We start from the raw sequence: 22,685 nt of genomic DNA on the forward strand, positions 1-22,685 counted from the left end.
GGGTGGGAGCGCTAGATTTCATGGCGAGTGCACCCCTAAATGTATCTCCTAGATATGCCACTGCCTCTATCATTCATCTTATAGCTATGGAATTCTTACATTATATATAACAATTTTATAATAACATTTTGGAAACAAAAAAAAAAAATTCATAGAGAAACTAGAGCAAAACTAGTCTCTTGTATTATAGTAATATACATTGAAAATATACTATAAAGTAAAAGAGGACGTGCATGTTTATAGATTTATGTATGCCATTTTTTTATGTTTTTTTTTTAAATATGTTTTTTGACAATTGTATTACATACCATATCCGAGTTCCATTTACTGTACTATAACTAAGTGTTCTGTTATTTTTTTTGCAGTAACCCCAACTGGCACCATATTGCTCTGACATGGGAGAGTAAGTCAGGAACATGGTTCATATACATGGACAATGTTCTCAAACAACAAGGAACCGGCCTTCAAACTGGCCATGTCATCAAAGGGGGCGGAATACTGATTATAGGGCAAGAGCAGGATAGCTACGGTGGATCATTTGTTCGCAACGAGGCATTTGTCGGAACCCTTAACCAGGTTAGGCTCACCAGAAAATGAATACTGTGTCAAGTGTTCCACTCTTGTCTCTTTGCCAGAATGAATCTTTCCAGGGTGTCAATTAAACATAACAGTGCCAGGGATATGTGCGTGTCCAACAAACACATGTGTGTTGTCCCATAAAATTTGAATACCTGCGTACATTCATGCTAATTGTTTTGTAGGATCTTAGCAAATTCTTTCTTTATCTTTCCTAATTAATATTTCACCAGGAATTCCTGCTCAGCATTGCTGATTTTCAGGGGAGTCCTCTAAGTAACAATATCCAGAGAGCCAGGCATAGCAAAAAGGTCAATGTCGCATGTTTTTGTCAAATAAATTTTGATAATCTGGACAGGTCTTTATCTTTTCTCATCTACTTCATGAGAAAAATGTTGATCAAACATTGTTAAATCTGACAGACAAAAAAATACCTTATTGAGTTTGCCTGCCTTTAAAGCCCTATCCAGACTCAAATTGTGACATGCATAAATATGGTCATGATGATATCACACTGGACATATACAGTATAGGCATCTCATGACTATATATGGGCATACAACAGTTTTTTGTCAGAGAAAATATGATAATTTTGGTTTCAGTTGAATATCTGGAACTTTGCTATGTCAGCTGCAGAAATCGGGGCAGTATACACTAACTGTGGAATTAATGGTAACATTGTAGCGTGGGGAGCGGTACAAGAGGCAGTGATTGGTACAGTCCCAACTGACACTCCATCCACACGGACTGAAGGTTTGAACTTTGACCTGTTCTAAAATCGATAATCATGTACTTTATTCTAATGAGCACACACAGTTGAGAACATGATCTACTTGATCCTACAATAGACAAATTCCTCGAGGTTTGTTTACAGCCAGTCATGTGACATATAGTAGGTACAACTATGGAAAACTTGCAGTGCGATCAGCGTGAAAGTATTGGAAAAGGTAATGTTATGATGTCTGGGCCCAGCATTTCTCGAAAAATCTTGATGTTTGAGGCCAGTATCTTTTGGATCATTAGCAAATCATTGTGGCAAAATTCAAATCAATTTACTGGCATTCCAACCAACCAATGTGCTTTACAGCAAAAAAAAAAAAGAAACCACACATTCTTCTATTACTGAGCGTCACTTGTGCTGCGGGTTCAAAATTTATACCCACTATACATCACATGACCAACCTAGTGGAATGTGTCTATTCATCTATATAACATACAAATGGAATCGGTCAGTTTGCCCTTAGCAATGTTGTCCCTTGCCAACTCACCCCGCCCTTTATAAACTCACTCTCTGTAGGTACAGAGTTTCCCCTGTTCAGTCGCTTTCTAACAAACTTACCAATAAAAAAAACTCAACCAAAAAAAAACCTGCCTAAAGACAAACTCGCCCAAAAAAGACTCGCTTCCAAACAAACTTCCCCTTAATAAACTCACCTCCTAACAAACTTACCTTTAAACTATCTAAATGAAGAGTTTGTTTTGGCAAAATTTGTTAGGGGAATCTTGTTAGAGGGAAACATTGGTTAGTGCTGACTTCAGGTGAAGGTTTGCAGTGGGCTACTTTGTACCTTCTGTTGAATTTTATAAGAGAAAACAGATTTTTCCCTTCATTTCCAGAATACCTTTTGTATATTCCTCTTGTGTTTTTTTTTTTCATAGCCACAACCTGTAATGCAAATACAATAAATATAGGCTGCAGCTCTTTGAACTGTGTAAACGGAGGCACATGTTCTACAACAGGCTTAATTGCCATGTGTTCTTGTACACCTGGTTACCGAGGGAGGACCTGCCAGTTTGGTAAGTCAGTAATCATACCATAATTAAAAATCTAACCTCTTTATAAAAATGCTTGTAAATACAATTAAGAAAGATAGCACTATAGATTTTAAAATGTACAGTACAGATCATTGTTTTGATAGTCAGAACAATGGGATTTCTCACCTTATAAACTATACTTTTAAAGTTTTATTTTATTTTCATTTACTCATTTTTTCCTATGTACTTGATTGAATATTGTTTTTTCTTTTTATTTCATTCCTTAATTTTTTCCTGACAAAGTTAATTGATCATTTTTCTCATACATATTGAATTGAGTAATTTGTTTCTTGCCACGTATTTAAACACAGGTAAAACAGGTAATTTAAAATGCATGAGTTACTTAAAAATATACATACTAAGATTTTTTCCTTATATATATGATTGATTTTTTTTTTTTTAGCATATAGTAGGTAGTTTCATTTGTATCCTATTTAAAGTCTGTGTCCAAATTTTATTTGAAAAAAATGTGTCATGTCTACAATAAATATAGTTATGATGACATCACATGACCATATATAGGCATATCATGACTATGATACATCGTAACTAGTAACTGCGAGTTACTAGTTAAATGTCTACCTTCATCTTTATACATGTATGTTGTTTTTTATACTTCAGATGTCAATGAATGCAGTAATGACAATGGAGGCTGTAGTCACACTTGTGTTAATAGCGTGGGTTCCTACAATTGTCTGTGTCCTGCTGGTCACATCCTTCAAGGACTGACTTGCAAAGGTAATTTTATTATAGGTAGTACAAATTCAAGTGTCTGAGTGGTAATGCTGGGACGCCGCTAACTACAGATAGGTAGGCAGACTGACTGACTGACTGATTTTTAAATTTCTGTTGCGCCGGTTAAATCATGTTGTCACTAGCACTTTACAACAAATGAAAAACAAACAAATAAATATAAATTTATAGGTCAATAATTGTAGTAATAATAATAAAAAAAATAACTATATAATAATAATAATAAAGTCAGATGATTATAATAATAATCAAATAACAATAAAATAATAATCATAAAAAATGATATTAAGAAAAAAACAAATAACTTGAATAATTGAGTGATCATTGAAGTTAAAACAGAAACTATGTAGGTAAAGCAAGAGAAAAGGTTTGAGGTGAGATTTAAAAAGGTGAAAGTTGTGGGTTGAATGAGTAGGCGTGATGTTAGAGACAAGATAGTCAGGGGCAAATGCATTTGTGGACAAGAAGAAGAATATCGGTGGTGGTTCAAGCTGCTCCTCGTCTAGTGTTTGGTTTGGTAGAACCAAGTCTTTTCGGATAAGGACTTACTATGAAGGTCCAATGTCTGACACCCATTGCGTCTTTTTGAAGAGAAGGGGGTTTACCCTGATGCTATGGCTCATTTTAGCCCCTGTTTGTAGAATAGTGTGAACTCCAAGCTATATAAGAGCCTCTTTAAAATATGAATATTTTTTTTTGTATATTAATTTTTATAAAGTTATTCTAATTAAATATTCTTTCTGTTTCAGATTCATCATTTTGTGAAGAAAATGGAGTCATGTATAGGGTAATTGACTTATATTTTTATTGTGTAACAAGGTAAACAGGTTAAACAGGTAACAAGGTAAACAGGTTAAACAGGTAACAAGGTAAACAGGTTAAACAGGTAACAAGGTAAACAGGTTAAACAGTAACAAGGTAAACAGGTTAAACAGTAACGAGGTAAACAGGTTAAACAGTAACAAGGTATTAACAGGTTAAACAATGTACAGGATGCCAGGTTAAACAGCTAACAAGGTAAACAAGTTAAACAGTGTACAGGATACCAGGTTAAACAGGTATAACATTGTTAAGCATTTCAAGAGTGTAAGCAACCATTTTGTTTCTCTTTTCAGATAAAATGTTTTGTATTATTCAAACAATATTTAAAAATAATTCAATAAATTAAGGCATGTCGTGGCGAAATGGTTAAGTTGTTGCAGATCAACAGTTTAATGTCTTATTAATCATGTTTTAAAGTATTAGTTCTGGAAGTGGTCACCAAGTCTTTTATTTAACGTTATTTTGATAGTTAATTCTATTAAATAATGTATGCACAAATAACTTTGCAAGGCAATTCTCAAAATCATGTTTATCTTGATTCTAAAAGTGCTGTAAATTCACTTTCCAATACAATAACTCAGGCTTGAAATGTCCATGGATTTCAATGAAAGACCCCTCATTTTAAGATCACATACTCAGGTATCTGAAAATACTAATAACTTGAATTTCAAATTTTTGCTACAACTTAACCATTTTGCCACAACATGCCTCACGTTTAGGGTCTGCATCTGTTTTTTGTTTTTAAAGAATGACCAAACTTGGAGGGTAGGCTGTGAGGAATGTGCCTGTAGGGATGGTGTTATTACCTGCATTAAATACACATGCCCTGAAGTCAAGTGTCCTCTGGTAAGATTTTAGATTTCTGATCTGATTTTATTCACACTTAAGTTTTTAGCAATAAAATCTGCAATTAAAAATACAGTACACTGTCTAAAAAACTGAAATATTTGGATTATAAAAATATATCAGCATTTGAAACTATATTTAAAAAATTAAAAAATAACATTATTGGAGTAACAGGATTCGGAAAAATATTTTTTTATGAATTAGGCTTGAAATATCGGATCAATGATTAAGTCAAACTGTAATTAATCATTTTATATTGTTTTTTGTCGATTTCTTACACGTAACCTAGCTTATTCTATTGGGTAATTCTGCTATTTTTAGGGAACCATTCTATCAACGTGTGCAGATGGTTGCTGTTCCTGTTGCATTGCTGGTAAAGTAACATAATTGTTATATTAGAGAACTTTTGATTTGTTTGACGACACAACCCTAGGATGGAATCACTGATGTGTAACCATCCTCCCGGGCGTCCTACGTTCTCAGCATGCGTAGATTTGATTTGACTTTTAGACGTCATTACGTTCTACATCAAACCAATGTCATTCAATCGAAAGCTTCCTGTTTACTATTCCTATACTGTAGTGCCAATTCCAAATGAATGATCAAAGGAGCTGAGCATAGTACCCCTGGTCACGGGAACATACAATGGCAAACCAGTACAAAGTGCAACCTTCTCTGCTCCCTGGGGCGTATACCTAGTCATGCTAGTACAATCAATGCCAACTTCCTGCCATGTATCAGATAAAGTGGGTTTGCAGGGGCATGCCTCAAATTTTAATAATTATGAAAAATATTAATCGTACCATTTAGTAGATACATAAATAATATTACTATTATATTTTGCATCGACCTTCAATGGCAATCATTTTAATGATTTTTGTTTGTTTCAAAATCTACATTTTCATCGGGCTTCATATCTGTAAGTCTGGATCAATAATGTGTATTCAAAGAGTATAAATAGATCAAGAGAGCCAAGCACGCTCATTCAGAGCGTAAAAAAATGATAGGCAATACGCAGTCATCAGTATTAGGCCTGCTGCCATTTGTATGCTCTTCATTACACAGCACTGCACCACATATGATGATAAAGAAAATTATGGAAATCTACCCTCTACGAATGTATTGTATCATATTGAAAACAGATACACAAACAAACCAACCATGTGCAATGTAGTACTGGGTAATAAAGAGCATACAAACGAGAGCGAGTGTCCTACACCGGGGAATGTATTTACAAACGGGTGTACGCGCTCTTGTTCTATTTATACTCTTTGATGTACACTGTATTACAACTGACATTGTCATATGTTTACTCCAACCAATCAGAAATTTGAAGTGGCAAGTCCAGAGAATTTACACAATCCAAAATTTATCTTACCTCGATTATTATATTCAATTAGACACTGTACGACCTAATATCACCTGTCCTGATGACATCACAGGCAAGGCAGCGATTGACCCAACCGTACAGGTGTCTTGGCCAGATCCGGTCGCTTATGACAACTCCGGCACAGTTGCCGTGAAATGCTTCCCAGCATCTGGTTCCAAGTTGCCACTCCAGATGACGAACGTTTCATGCATCGCTACTGATGGATACGGAAATGCAGAATCTTGCTCTTTTACAGTTGCTGTTGCAGGTAAGAATAAGCAAGGTCATTCATTGAAATTGGACATTTCAAGACTTAGGCTATGTTCTCACACGGCTGCTAACGGTTAGCAGGATCCGGATCCTGCTAACCGTTAGCTGCCGTGCGTCCATACGAGAAAATCCCGATCCGGATACCAAAAATATGATAATCGAATCACTGGCCAATAAGAAACTGGAAATTGTAAACGCGTACGTGTGATTGGTTGATGATAAAAACGCGCTCAACTTGCTAACCGATAGCGTTTGCTAACCGATACTATTGCTAAGGATACAAGCAGAATGCACAGTGGGGGATTTGACCTTCTACCGCAAGGAGAAATTGCATATTACAAATTGTGTGGCAAAGAAAAAAATGTTCATTATTTGGGCACTTTTTTCGAAATGAAGTAATTATTCCTGCGTATGATTTATTTCAATATTTTCTCTTTTGTTTCAGATATTGGAAGCCCATTGGTGTATTGTCCGTCATCATTAACATTTCCGACCTCGATTGGTGAGGCAGTTGGTGTTGTCACCTGGCCAGCACCAGTCGTGGTGGACAACTCATTTGAAGATCTTGTGGCAAAGTGTGACCAAGTTGATGGTGTGTCAGTTGGCATTGGTCATCTTGTGATCCACTGTGAGGCTACTGACTATAGTGGAAATACTGGGTTTTGTTCTTTTAATGTGACTGTCATAGGTATGATAATTTCTTTAAACCACTAGAGTATGTAGGGATGGCAAAAAAGGAAATTTTCCCCCCAAACGGTAGCAAAAAAAACAAAAAAAAAAAACATATAAATTATAAATTAGTAAAATCTCACTCTCAAATATTATAAGTTATCGACCATTTTAATGCTAAATCAAATATAAAATATACTGTAATCATTAAAATGAAACATTTCCTTATGGCATTTTTATTATAAAATGGGTAACAAAATATTAAATCATATAGAATATTTATACACAATATTTTGAAATTTTTTTTGGTTGTTGTGAGAACATCTCATCATATTTCCATGTTTTCTCAACTTTTGCCAATAATATTCATCTTGATCTGGTTCTAGATTTATTTTGAAGACACTGAAAGTCCAAACAGCCAATGTTCACAAGATCAGCAATTGAACACTTTACAATGCATTAATCAAACCTTCATATAAAAATTTCCACTAGTGTATAATGCACAACTATACTAATTGCTTAATGATACATAGATAGTAAATATATAGTATGCTAAAGAAATAACAATAAGAATTATAACAACATAATATTATTATTATTAAATAATAATAAATTGATATTCTTGAAAATGTCATATTGTCTTGTTTTATCAATTTCCCTCATACAATGCATTAATCTAACCTTCATATAATACAATTTCCACTAGTGTATAATGCACAACTATAGTAAATGCTTAATAATACATTGATAATAATATAATGTGATGAATAAATAACAATAATAATTATTACAACATAATATTATTATTATGTTAGATAATAATAAATTGATATTCTTGAAAATGTCACACATGTCTTGCTTTCTCAATTTCCCTCATTAGAAACCACCCTTCACAATGCATTAATATAACCTTCATATAACAATTTTCACTAGTGTATCATACTCAGCTATACTAATTGCTTAAGAATACAGATAGATAATAAATATAATAAAGGAATAACAATATTATTTAATGTTCATCTGTGTTCATGTTTTGAAGACACTGAAAGTCCAGACATCCAGTGTCCACAAGATCAGCAATTAAACACTCTTCACAATGTACACTTTGCAATATCGACTTGGGAACAGCCGACCGCTTCCGACAACTCTAACTCCCAACCATCCGTTTCCTGTGATGCGTATTCAGGCAGTGCATTTCCAATTGGACAGAGTACTGTCACCTGCACGGCAGTGGACGGTGCAAGCAACGATGCTCAGTGCTCCTTCCGTGTTGATGTGAAGGGTAAGCCGCAGCAACTTATACTATTTGAGGATCCAGTAATAGGGAGTTTTCACAAGCCTGCGAAAATGAATACGGTTACGTCTACCATGAGGAAACATCCCCATTTACCAAATTTTCAATTACAGGTTTTTAGAATTTTATAGCCTGGATTTTAAACACTATACTGGTAATTCATTGACAAATAGCAAAGCCTGCTGTGATAGTGACTCTTTAAGTAGAGGTATTCTTCTTTGATGTTTATAATTGGATTATTGAGAGACTCTGGCAGAACGTGGTTCACCAACCCGCTGAAATGCCCTTTTAAAGGGTTTACTGGTAAATGGGTTAAGAGGAGCATGTTTTTTGTATGAATTTAGGATCAGACTGAGCTTCAACAGCATATTTTCAAGAATGTTTTAGGCAGGAATGATGATAATGATCGCCATTTTCATAAGGTTGCCAAATCTCCCAACTTAATGTTATTAAAATTGTTAGAATCCCAGAGGGCAAAGCCCCCAGAAGCTCTGACAATTTAATGATTTTGAATGCTGAAGGCCCATAATCGATCTTACAGCCTCATATTCTGTAAAAGTTGCATATGATTTTCCCCATTAATTTGTAGAGTTCTCGTTCAAAGAAGCTCACCCTGACAGCAATCCTTGAATAGTTGTTTAGGCCTATTAATAAGCAGGCTTTACAGATCTAAAATTAAAAATTATAGGATATTTTCATCCATTAGGTTGTTTGCAGGCCCATAGGTAGGATTTTTAAATGGAGGGTGGACTGTGCTTGCAAGCAAAGCTGAGGCTTTTTTTTTTTCGACAAAGTAGGATTTTGTGGCCGTATTTAATGGATTTGTGAAACCCATAATTTGTGATTATTCTATTTAAATTTCCATTCATTTTGGTGTTGTTAGGTCTCGGTATTCAAATTATGGGTCGCGGCCAAAGTTGCCAAGATATTTTTGCAGGGTCGACAGACATTTATTGTTGTCGGTGACTGGTAATAAAACTTGTCATGTCTTTAAACTGTATGCTAAAGTATAATTTTCTGTGGGCTTTTTTCCACAAAGTAAAACTACATATTTTTTTTTCTATCATTTTGACTTTCATTCTTATATTTGTGTCTCATGGAGGACCTCCACGTTTAGGGCTATGCCAAATATAGTTACCTGCTCGGGCGTCCATACTTTGAAAGTATGTTGTCAATGACTTGTAATAGAACTTGTCATGTCTTGCTTTCTTTGTGTAAATATGTGAAGTATTGTTTCCTGATTTTGGCTTTTTCCAACAAAGTAAAACTAGATTTTGACCTTGATTCTTATGTTTCCGTCTCATCGAGGACCTCCATGTTTAGGTCTATACCAAATATAGTTACCTGCTCGAACATTCATACTTTGACAGTATGTTGTTGGTGACTGGTATAGAACTTATTATGTCTTGGTTTCTTTGTGCAATTGTAACTGTATGTGAAGTATCATTTCCTGAATTGGGTTTTTTCTCACGAAGTAAAACTACATATTTTTTTTCTATTATATTGATCTTGATCCTTATGTTTGCTTCTCATGGATGACCTCCATGTTTAGCTCACTTTATGTCATGGTTATGTTTTAGTAGTTTTGTTAGTAGTGATGATTAACAGTGTTTGGGATGTTTGTTTTATATGATGTTAATGGTAGGTAATGGTAATGGGTATGCTAGTGGTGGTGGTGATGGTATTTTTGGTAATTTTGGTTATAGTGATGTTTACCCGGTTGTGGTCACTTCATGGCGGTGTGGTTATGCTAAATGGTGGTAGTGGTGATGTTTATAGTTGTATTGGTGATGATGGTTGTATTGGTAATTATGGATGTATTGGTGATTATGGGTGTGTTGGTGATTATGGTTGTATGGGTGATTATGGTTGTATTGTTGCCGATGAAATGATTATGATGGTAGTGATGGTGATTTCTGTGAAGGTGATTTCTGTGAAGGTAATATTGATCATAATTGTAGTCACTTTGTTGGTGGTGGTTATGCTAATGCATTGTAGTGGTGAAGTTTATGGTTGTATTGGTGATTATGGTTATATTGGTGATTATGGTTATATTGGTGATTATGATTGTATATAGTGATTATGGTTGTATGGTGATTATGGTTGTATGGTGATTATGGTTGTATGGTGATTATGGTTGTATTGGTGATCATGGTTGTATTGGTGATCATGGTTGTATTGGTGATCATGGTTGTATTGGTGATCATGGTTGTATTGTTACTAATGGTGGAGATTATGAGGGTAGTGATGGTGATTTCTGTGAAGGTGATATTTATGACAATTGTGGTCACATTATGGTGGCGGTGGTTACAGTATGCTAATGGTGGTAGTGGTAATGTTTATAGTTATATTGGTGATTATGTTTATATCAGTGATTATGGTTGTATTGGTGATTATGGTTGTATTGTTGCTAATGGTGGTGATTATGATGCTAGTGATGGGGATGGTAATATTTGGGTCATTCCACCTCTAATCAACCATTGGCCCACACACTTTTGTCTTGGATTCATTTCAAATTTTTGTCATATATTCCCCAGTCATTCATATGAACAAATCTGAAGCACAGTAAAGAGTGAGTAAACCAAAATTGGGGCCTGGAACCCAGGCTAACCTAGGCCTCTAGACTCAAGAACGGGGAATGTAGTGGTATATAAAACAAATATTTACAATTATGGTAAATGGTTCATTCCACCTCAAATCAACTAAATTTTGGGATCCCCACACACGTTTCTCTCAGATTCACTTCAAATTTTTATCAAATATTCCCCAACCATTCATATGAACAAATCTGAAGTTTGAACTTCATAGGTTCAAGTCGTTCCGAGATATGTTGCATTTTAGTGAGGGTAGTCAGAACAAAATTTTGCCCAAAAAATGTGGCTTTTATTTTTATTGGGAGTCAATATCTCAGGAAATATTATACTTACAAGCCTGAATTTGTTTGTGCATGCTTAGCAGGTTGTTGAGTTCTACTAACTAGTCAACACTCAGTTTCTATACAAGTTTGTGGCTTTGAATATGTGAGCATAATGATTGGTTGAAATCGTTTATTTCAGTCCCCCCATTTATCCAAATACGGAATATAAAATTACGTCATTCTTTTTGCATCCGGGTACCTGCATGCAGTGTTTTACAAGTCCCTATTCTGTCTTAAAATTAACTTGCTTGTTGGCGCTGTCAGAATGAGAGAAAATAATAGTAATAAGGGACTTATGGCAAGCGAGAGGGCAAAACAAAAAGACTAACTAGCCGGGCATGCTGAAAATATTGCCTGGCTTTTAACCAATCAAATGCCTGGAATCTATGTATCCAGTATATAATACTTTCTGTTGCCCACTTAAACCAATCAGATGCCTAGAATCTATGTATGTGGTATATAATACCATTTATTTGTCTTTTATTATAACAGACAAGCAACCACCGTCTATCACATGCCCGTCTGAGGTTATCGTCACTACTGAATCACGGATGAATTATGGCATCGCTAGGTGGCCCAACCCACTGACCTATGATAATTCAAACAACACTGTGAAAGTTGTGTGTGACCATGTCAGTGGTCAGCAGTTTCAGATTGGTTCAACAAATGTTTATTGTGTTGCTGAGGATGCAAGTGGCAACAGCAACAATTGCAACTTCAACGTGAAGGTTATTGGTAAGGTTTAAGCTATTGTATACTGTACCCATAGTCATGATGTGCCTATATATGGTCATGATGTGTCTATATATGGTCATGATGTGATGTCATCATGACCATATTTAGGCATGTCACATGTTTTGTGAAAGAAAATTTTTTTCAATTCAGTTCAGTTTATTCACAATTTGATGGGCAGCAAAATTTACAACTTATTACAATTAAAAATGTTTCTTTTAAAGGCCTGTTTATACTTCAACGACAATGATTAAAAAGCTAAAAAGCGATTGTTCATATAGAAAACAAAAGAAATAAGAGAAGTTTTTACACTAGGACGATTTATCGTGTATACGACAACAAAATATTTGAACAAATCAAATCAGATGACGTCATAATAATGGTAAAACGATAAATTCGTTGCTGCTCCTACGATTTTAATGTTTTTTTTCATGATTATGACTTCATCTAATTGGATTTGTCAAAATATGTTGTTATCGCATATCTGATAAATTGTTATCGAATCTTTCTAGTGTAAAAACTTTTCTTATTTTTATTTTCTATATGAACAATTGCTTTTTAGCTTTTTTATTGTTATCGTTATCGCTGAAGTATAAACAGGCCTTAATTCTAAAAAGATCATAGTATAGTATCAGATGCAGTGGGTTCCACATATGTCTTACTGAAATATATAAACATAAACACAGACGAAAATGAAATGATAGCATACATTGACATATAGAGGCATAAAATTTATTAAAAATATTTAATATAATATTTTCTGACACGCCTGTGTCCTTCCTCTGCGTAAGTTGTATGAATGAGAAATTCAAAATACAATCTGAAAAAAGATAATGGGCATGTCCTAATGAGCGAGTGTGAAGTGTAACCAATTAACCATAAACTATCGGTAACATTAGACAACATTGTTGGCGGTAAAATGGCCTAGAGAAATGAAAAAAACTGTGGGCAATATAGATTGTGATAGTGACAATGGGTAGCCTAACTCTACCATGTACAAATAAGTACTATAAATGTAAATATAATACTATATAAATATATGTGCATAATATGATAAAATACAATAGCCTATTTCGTGAAGGAGTATTTTTTTAATGAACCAAGATCTTTATTGAGACCAAATTTATGAGTGATTAATTTTAAGATCCATTGTAGTTCAGCACAACGTCTATCAGTTAGAGATTTAAAACCTGTAGCTATCATTACAAATTTAATGTCATCAATGAAATTGTAGGCAAATTAAAATGTTGTGCAACAAAAGAACCAACTGTATTATCTCTAATGGATTTCTTATGGTTGTTACACCGAAGTCTGAATTTGCTTTCTGTCTCCCCAACATAGCAACTATTTAAATATATTTTTATTTACAACTGAACTACTGAGGAAAACAGGCAATAAAAAGTGCAATATCTCCCAGGGTTCTTCCATCCATCCATGACCACTAAATCATCATTTATAATTATACGATGACAAAAAAAAAAAGAAAAAATATTCAAATAAGAGTAGGTAGTCTGGTTTGTCAAAACAAATAAGAATTATAGATATACAGCCAAAAAGTCAAGAAGAAAAAAGATATGTAAATTAAGTATACAATTTAATTTGTAATAATTTGATTTATAGATTTCCTTAAACATACAGACATTTACGAGAATGCTCATGTTGAAAAAATAAATCTTGGAGTATTGTCATTTCCTTAGACTATATAAATGATCCTTTGACTTAAAAAAAAAAAACAAAACAAAACAAAATGTTGAATTACATAGAATTTGTCTAGGCACAATCTAATTGGCATTGTGCCATGTTTAAAGAAGATCTAACGTGCCTGCCGCAGAGAAACTCGCATCAAAGGAATTTGGAAACAGGATAAAAGAGAAAAAAAAACACTACAATAGCATCAAAGCTCAAATGTGGTAGAAAAATAGATTTAAAAAATATTTGATGATGGAAGAATTAGACATTGACAACCTCATATTTATAATGCATATAAACTATACCTCCTGCCACGATTTGCCCGTGTTGATCGGTATGTTGATTATTAATAGTTGAGTTAAATTGTGATTTACGACATATGTTCCTTGTGTGTTGTTCCTGTCAGGGGAATAACACATTTTTGTATGTTTCACCTGACATTTTTGTCAATGTTTCCTTGTTAATTTGAAAATTATAATGGTTGTATATGTAATTATTATTATTATTATTATTGTTTTATTATTATTATTATTATTATTATTATTATTATTATTATTATTATTTTATTAAAACCTACATTAAGGGGAACTTAGACAATGAAGAAATTAAATTTTATCACAACTGACAATACAGTCTATTATTGTTATTATTATTATTATTATTATTATTATTATTATTATTATTATTATTATTATTATTGTTATTATTATTATTATTATTATTACTATTGAAAGTCATTATTGTTATAAAAGTTAATGTGGTCCTCTTCCGAGAAAATTTTAATTAATAATTAATAATAAAAATGTGTTAAAACAACATTAGGCAAATTATTTTTCTTTTTTTTAATTTCTGATCCAAGGACCTGTTTGTGCATCGGACAGCAAGAGGTCCAGGCCTGTCCGACGGAGGGAAAAATTTCCCTTCTTCTTCCCCACCACCACCCCCTCAATCTGTATTTGACAAAAACATGTTGCATTCCTAAATATGGTCATGATACATAGTCACATGACTAGGGAATGGAATTTCAATATCCTTGCAATAATAGACAGACCATTTACTTTGCACAAAGGTACATTGTACTGTAGACTCCATTGATTAGCGCTCAGTTTAATGACTTTTCAACAGTATTTGTATTAGTCTAGTTTGTGAATACTTTAATATTTAATTTATTATCTATAAAGCAATTATAGTCAGGTTTTGAGTACACTATAGGAAATAGAAGCTGAAGGAGCCATTATTTCCTGAAATAAAAACCTGCCTGAAGTCCACAGGGAAATAATGGCCGATAAGGCTTCCATTTCCTATAATGTACAAAATTACCTGACTACAATTGCTTTTTAAGTCAGTTGTGACGTCCATCACCTTTTCTATGGCCCTTTAATCAACCAGCAGTTGCTGTATATTCACAAATCAGCTGCTGGTTGCAATGGCCGGTTGCTCAGTGAATACTGTGCTTTTGCATTAGCTGTGCGTATTATTAGTAGTGGCACTCTTCGCACAGCTCTTTGTGATACGAAGAAGATATTATTGATTGTGGTTTACGAAGTTTATTAGGGGTTATTAAAGTAGGCGTAGCCTCCTGGTAGACAATGTGTTTAGTAGATTAAAGTGTATTGTAAACAGTATTATGAATTGCCTCATTTTTAAAAATTTCTTTTATGTCATTCACATTGTAATCTTTATGCCTTTCTAGACCTTGTTTGTGTTAACAAGTGCCATAGAGCGAGATTTGTTAGATTCACTATGTGTGTTCATAGCTTGGCTTAGCACCGATATATTCCATCACGAAAAATCGGAGGCACTACCGTATATCAAAGTAGTGATCAGTCGGATATGAAAATTCAGTGCAAATGAAAGTGACGACATCACAACTGACTTATACAATACATTTTATTAATATTATTATTATTATTTTTATTTAATATTATTATTATTTTCATACAGATAATGAAAAGCCTGTGATAATGTGTCCGGCTAACTATTCACTTAACACACTCCCAGGATTGAGCTATGCGGTGGCAACTCATGCAGCGCCCTCAGCGAGAGATAATTCCAAGCAGCATGTGAACATCTCGTGTGACCATCCATCGCAAATACCTATCGGTATAACAACCGTAGTGTGTGTGGCGACAGATATGTTTGGCAACAAAGAACCATGTTCTTTTGCTATCACGGTCAAAGGTAATTTTTTGATATAGAATATCACTACAATATAAATACTGTAATACTATTATTATCTGCAAGTTAATTGTACTGTACAATTTTACAGCTCATTTATTTATCAATAATGTAATAAATATATAATAATAAGTAAATCTTTAGAATAAATTTACAAAAATGATACAAAAATTCTAATATAATTTTAATAATGATGTAAAAGAAAGTATAATAAATAAATATGTAAATATTAGTAAATATATAATATTATTTATAGGAAAATGATAACAGTATAATATCTATAACAACATAAATTTATATTTTTTAAGTAATAATAAACTTGATATTTAATATATGAGGCATGTTGTGGTGAAATGGTAAAGTTGTCGCACAGTCCAGTATTGAGTAAATTAGCTATAAAATATGAGAGCTCAAAAAATTGCTAAAAAATCCAAATTTGTTTTTTAGTATAGGTCAACAGTTTAATGTCTTAATGTCTTAATCATGTCTCAAAGTATTAGTTCTGGAAGTGGTTAACAAATTGTTTATTTAACGTTATTTTTCATAGTTCATTATATTAAACAATGTATGCACAATTAACCCTTGAAAGGCAATTACTAAAATCCTGTTTATCTTGACTTTCACTTTCCAATAACTTTGGTTTGAAATGTCCAATTTGAATGAATGACCCCTCATTTTAAAGATCACATACTCTGGTATTTGAAAATACCGATAACTTGAATTTCAATTTTTGCTACAACTTAGCCATTTTGCCACAACATGCCTCATATGTGGTAAAGACCAGCCAAACCAATCACTCATCGCAAAAATCAATTTTTAGTTATTAATACAGGGTTAAAATGTAAAGTGAGAGCTATAAAATGGTAAAAGAATCAATAAATCCGACATTTTGTTATGAAGTTACAGCAGTTTAAACATACAGCGGTTTAATGAACAATATTTGAGAAATCAGCCTTTCAAAGCTTACGATTTTTGCCATTTCTTAGGCAGAAACCATCACCAAATCGTTTAAACTTGTTGTTTAAACATTGAAAATGGGGAAAATAACCGCATAGCATGATGTATTGATAACTAAAGGTTAGTTTAGTGCAATAAAATAGATTTCTAAAATTTTGACATTTCAGCATGCTTGGCCATTTATCTCCGAAACAGGATTTGCGACGAGTGACTGGTTTGGCTTGTCTTTGCCACATTTATTAATAAATATTAATATTTTTATATGAAAATATATTTTATAATCAATGTTATTTTTTAAAACAGACATTGAGCCACCAAAAATGATTTGTCCTGAACCAATGAGATTACCCACAAGTCCCGGTGCTCCTTGGGCTGTCCCAAAATTCAGTGTACACAATGTATCTGATAATTCTGGTGTCCGGCCAATCACTAAATGTGTCCCCAGTCCTGACGACAGGTTTCCGATTGGTTCGACAGAGGTCACATGCGAAGCAGTTGATAAACCTGGCAACAGCGTTGACTGTGTTTTTAGTATCGCTGTTGTAGGTAAGCATTTCAATGCAATGCATTAAATATCTTCGTTTATCAGTGGCAGGGATTAGGGTAAACTTGCCACAAGTTTTGTTATTTCTTTTTAAATTCTGGACAGCGCCACCAATGTGTGAGTTAATTCAGAGACGGAGTAAAAAAGAAATCGAGTATGGGATGCCAATTAAATTTGTTATGGTACGCACTAAGCGCATTAACTAAAAAGTGAGTAACTCAAAATTAGAGCCTGGAATCTAGGTTAAGATCAGCGGAAAATAAGCCCTATTCCTTGCTGGCCAGGCCTAGACCCGTTGCTTGATGACACGATGAGGTCGTTTCTAAGATTCTTTATTTGCCAATCCAAATTACATTATTTTGATTGCCAATCCCTTTTTGTTTTCTCAAGCACAATTTCGGCCCATACAAAGCCATAAAAACTCTCCCTATTAAAATCATTAGGGATTTTATTCCGCCACCCTGACTGAGGATTTTGTTATCCTCTTGGTTGGGACACGTAAATTTTGTGGGAGCCACCTCTGCTGTTAATGGATGTGTCTGTCTGGATGTGTCTGATATGCAGTGCTGTATATGAATGCTGTATATGAATCACTGACTACTGTACTTTTACCATATTGGATTGGATTTATTCGGTGTAAACACCAAGGATAGCCCACAAAAGTCTAAAGAAGACTTATTTCCAGTGGGGTCCTTCTGGTGGTGATTGGACAGTACACCGGGAGACAATCCCCTACTCTTTTCCGAAGAGTGTACTGCGTTCTTTAACATGCACATCATTGGCCATAAATATACACGGGACCAACGGCATAAACGTCTTATCGAAAGACGGTGCGCTATTGTAACTTGTGTTTCAGCCCTCTAGATGAAACACAAGGAGAGGCAGTGATGGGAATTGAGCCGGCGACCTAGAGATCTCCACGGTTCAGCGCACACACAGTGGCTACCACCAAATAAGCCGACTGAGCTAAGGTGCTCTCATTAATGATAAACCCCATTCATTCAAATTATATATAAAAACAATTACAATGCATTGGATCCAGGAGAATTTCTCTTAATGTGTAACATCCACCCCCCCCCCAATCTCCTTTTACTGACACGATCTGTCATGTTTTTATGTAACACAATTAAGATTACAAAATCACAAAAAGAATGAAATTTAATTAATATAATAAAACAACTTTTTTTTTGATAATTACTTAAATCAATATAATTCTTCACATTTAGATATGGAGCCACCCAGCATTGAATGTCCTCGTGATATTACTGTGGATGCGAAGGAAAATGCAAACAGAGGACGGGTCACATGGAAGATGCCGATTGTGTCTGATAATTCGAATGAGAAAGTGGAAACATCTTGTAACGCATCGTCACCTTCGCTGTTCCGCATCGGTATTTCTGCTGTGAAATGTAGCGCATGTGATGTATACAACAACACCAACCAATGCTTCTTCAACGTCAAAGTCAATGGTAAGATAAAATTTTGTTTGAATTTAGGAGTCTCGAATTGGGGGGGGGGGGGGCTTATACACATCTAGATGTGTATAAGAGACAGATGATTAAGTAAGTGACACTAGGTTGCAAAGTAGGATAATTGTTAACTACTTGAGCGTGATTGTTTTTGTTTCTTACATTTTTAATTTCGAGGGGACGTGTGGCCCGACAGTGATTTTGTTGCAGAATAAGCAAAGAATAAATTAAAAGCCCTTTGTGTGCGGCCTGCCTAACCTCCTCCTTCTTGTTACAACCTGATGCTGATCATCTGTAAAAGTAATATTAAGTCGGCATAATTAAAACAGTACAAAAACCATTGGATAAAGGTTTTTAAAATCACAATAAACAAGTCAAGTTTTTACAACTTAATATAATGTCTGATTGCACACACCTTCATTGTTCTGTTAAATAATAAAATATAACTGTACCATAAAACTTAAAATAGATACACTGGGCCTATGTTTTTTGCCAACTTTGAATGGGCTTCTTTTCAAGATGAGCTTTCTTTTTTTTAAGCTACTTTTGTGAAGTAAAAGGGGGCTTCTTTTCAAAATGAATGTTGTAATTTTTTGGAATTACTATTATAAAACAATAAATATGGCCACTGTAACATCAGTGTGTATCATGGAGTGTATTCATCAGCATTAAATCACCCAAACTACTGTATAAACCAAGCATAATTTTAATTTATTTTATTTCTTTATTTCATGTCATTGTATGTATTGTACTAATACTACTCTCGAAAATAAGCCCATGGGCTTCTTTTTAAGATGGGCTTCTTTTCAAGGCTTCTTAATAATAATAGTTGAATGCAAAGAAGCCTCAATGCGCTTGGTTATTGAGCTCTTTGAGTTTGGCATTTTGAAAAAATTTGATGTTATCCTTTGAAACTACAACCTATTCCTTAAACTAAAGCACGGTTGGTCGTTGACTCCGAGGAGTTCATCCACCCTTCGTTCAGCTGGTTTTTTTTTCCTACTACTGGGTGTCCATCTACCCTCCCACCAGCGGCTGCTAATACTACCAAATGGGGTTGCCGGAATTACGCCGGCGATTCAACCGGATGCAGTTTATAACTTTTGCAAAATAAAGAGGGGGCTCTGGAATTCAGTCGCTGATGACTCGACCAGATGCAGTTTATAACTTTTGCAAACTAAAAAATGGGGCTTCAATTCGAGATGGGCTTCTTCTCGTGATTAACCCCATTGGTATTTGAGGTTTTACAGTATACAAAGAAGAAATTCAAGATATTTTAGCATAACACAACCTCTACTTTCTTTCATTTATATGTAAACACTTCCTTTTGTTAAATTTTCACTTGTATTTACCCAGTACAAATGTTATAAATTCATGGGCACCTTACTTTCTGTGTTTGACAGCACTTCCTCATATCCATCTAACGGTGAAACAAATATGAGTCATGTTATCATTAATTTTCATGATATAACACATTTGTTAAACTCTGTCCACACGGTCAAATTTATGTGACTAAAGCTCTGTCCACACTGTGAAATTTTCTTTGACAAAAAATTTGTTTTATGCCCATATATAGTCATGATGTGCCTATATATGGTCATGATGTGCCTATATATGGTCATGATGTGATGTCATCATGCCCACATGTTTTGTGTTAAAGAAAATTTGACAGTGTGGACAGCTTAATAGTTGTGATATGTCTATATACTGTTATGTGACATCACCATGGATATACATGGTATATCTCACCTCCTCTCACTGTTTCCTGCACTTTCACTTAAACTAACATTAATAATATCTTGCTTTCGTAGCTGATGTTGACTTAATGAAACTCTGCCGTAACAAACGGTACGGTTACGTATATGGACACCCATTGGACTGCACAAAGTTTATCCAATGCAAGTACCACGGCTACTATGAAAGAAAATGCCAAGCGGACCTCCACTGGAACGATAAAATACAGCGATGTGACTGGCCGAGTATTGCAAAGTGTGACGTTATTAGCATTCCCGCAGGTAGTCACGAGAACAAGGAGGAAGAGGAGGAATTGATTGATAAATTTTGCGAAGGGAAAAGTTTCGGGTATTACCCTCATCCGACCGATTGCGCAAAATTTGTGCTTTGTCACGTAAGGTTGCAGCAACGTGTGCGCACATGTCCAAAAGGCACTAAATGGCACGCGCAGAAGACCATCTGTGATTATGAATATTTGGTGGACTGTGATGATCGTGCGTTGGTTGCAGGTACGACCCAGTCTACGGGAGTTGTATTCTCATGCACTGGGCGCAGAGATGGAATGTATGCGGATCCGAATAGCGCTACAATGTGGTATATGTGTTCCTATGGTAGAAGTTACCACTTCCTGTGTGGGCCTGGATCTGTCTGGAAAGATAATTTAAAGACATGTGGCAGGCTGTGAACAAAAAATGATTAAAATTGAAATAAAACATCTTTATAAATATTTAATATTAATAGGATCTTACAACAATTAACTTTCAATTTGTATCTATTTTTAGTGTGATTTTTTGCATTCATGATTTAACTTTCAGTTTGTTTACTAATAACAAAATTTGTGTATAAGTTAGCAATGCTACTTTAAAATTACTTGAGCTGACACTGACTGAAATAATTTTGAGAATGCGATATCTGTTTTAAAAATTTTGTATTTTTTCTAATTAAATTAATTCTGTTTGCCAACTCTAAGAACAATAAAGTATGATGTTACTCACTTCCATTCAGTTAACATTTTACCACCAACCTAGTCGTTTCATCAGACTGGCAACCCATCTTTTTTCCCACTGCTTTTAAAGCCATAGAGGGCTTGATGAGGTGATCAAATATTTTATTGAGCTTGCAAGCCCCTTGTCCTTGTTGAGCGTATTTTTTTCCCCTCCTTCAAATCCAAATGGACTCCTTAAGCCATCTAGTAGTTTTGTCAGACTCTGACAATGATGTTGGATCATTCTATATCAATGACGTTGGATCGTCCCTAATCAGTGGTTCACACAATGGTATTATTCTGTTTCAAATAGAAGTGAATAAAACTATTTCCCTAAAATCATCTTTATTCATGTGAATAAATAAGGACAAGTAGAGAAATAAAATTTGGAGTTGAATAGGTTGGTGGATTCATGAGATGCTTGCCTTCCTATCCCATTGACCTGGGCTCCAACCTTGTCACTACAAAGCAGGGTTTTTCCTCAAGATTGATAACTGCTTTACCCTGCCTGCCCTGTCCAGACTATCAAATTTTATTTGGCAAAAACATGTGACATGCCTGAATATGGTCATCATGACCATATATAGGCACATCATGGCCATACAGCAGTTTTTTGTCCAAGAACATTTGATAGTGTGGACAGCTTAGCCTTATGACTTACATTATTCTATCCTGTGTGTAATTTGCAATTTATTTGCTATAGGATGTAAAAGAAATAAAATAAAAATATAGATAAAATGGAATAAAATTTCTTGTTTTTTTTTTATTAATATTACTTAGCTGTGCAATTTTATATAGACATATCTGAATAAATCTGGAACTCTAGAAACTGAAGTTGATATATTATTTTTTAAAATTTGTATATATATATATATATACATATATATATAGATTAAAAGGCAAAATACTGAAAAACAACAATGCTGTGGGAAGCAATGGCTGGATCTCAGTAGAGATACAAAAATGATAAGCAACAGCTAAAAAGTAAACGTAAGTAAACAGCCAGAAATAGAACCTGAGCTTTCGGACAACACTAGTTCTTCCTCAGTGGCGAGTGAGTGAGGGT

The 22,685-nt window shown here is 34.4% G+C and overlaps 1 protein-coding gene across 1 annotated transcript in view; it reads left to right on the plus strand.

Moving 5' to 3' along the window:
- LOC117116238 (sushi, von Willebrand factor type A, EGF and pentraxin domain-containing protein 1-like) overlaps positions 1-22,367 on the plus strand; it is a 46,629-nt gene extending 24,262 nt beyond the window's left edge. The window contains exons 21-35 of the mRNA XM_033260224.1: positions 366-576; positions 1,179-1,329; positions 2,236-2,373; positions 3,013-3,129; positions 3,894-3,931; positions 4,714-4,812; positions 5,134-5,185; positions 6,213-6,449; positions 6,897-7,139; positions 8,160-8,402; positions 11,824-12,066; positions 15,697-15,933; positions 17,191-17,433; positions 18,658-18,900; positions 20,712-22,367. Of these exons, the coding sequence (XP_033116115.1) occupies positions 366-576; positions 1,179-1,329; positions 2,236-2,373; positions 3,013-3,129; positions 3,894-3,931; positions 4,714-4,812; positions 5,134-5,185; positions 6,213-6,449; positions 6,897-7,139; positions 8,160-8,402; positions 11,824-12,066; positions 15,697-15,933; positions 17,191-17,433; positions 18,658-18,900; positions 20,712-21,319 (3,103 nt within the window). The 3' untranslated portion in view covers positions 21,320-22,367. The remainder of the gene's footprint in view (positions 1-365; positions 577-1,178; positions 1,330-2,235; positions 2,374-3,012; positions 3,130-3,893; positions 3,932-4,713; positions 4,813-5,133; positions 5,186-6,212; positions 6,450-6,896; positions 7,140-8,159; positions 8,403-11,823; positions 12,067-15,696; positions 15,934-17,190; positions 17,434-18,657; positions 18,901-20,711) is intronic.
- The last annotated feature ends 318 nt before the right edge of the window (positions 22,368-22,685 follow it).

The sequence above is a fragment of the Anneissia japonica genome, unplaced genomic scaffold, assembly GCF_011630105.1.
Source record: "Anneissia japonica isolate Jap-2015-1 unplaced genomic scaffold, ASM1163010v1 scaffold288028_len459517_cov177, whole genome shotgun sequence".
NCBI lineage: Eukaryota > Metazoa > Echinodermata > Crinoidea > Comatulida > Comatulidae > Anneissia > Anneissia japonica.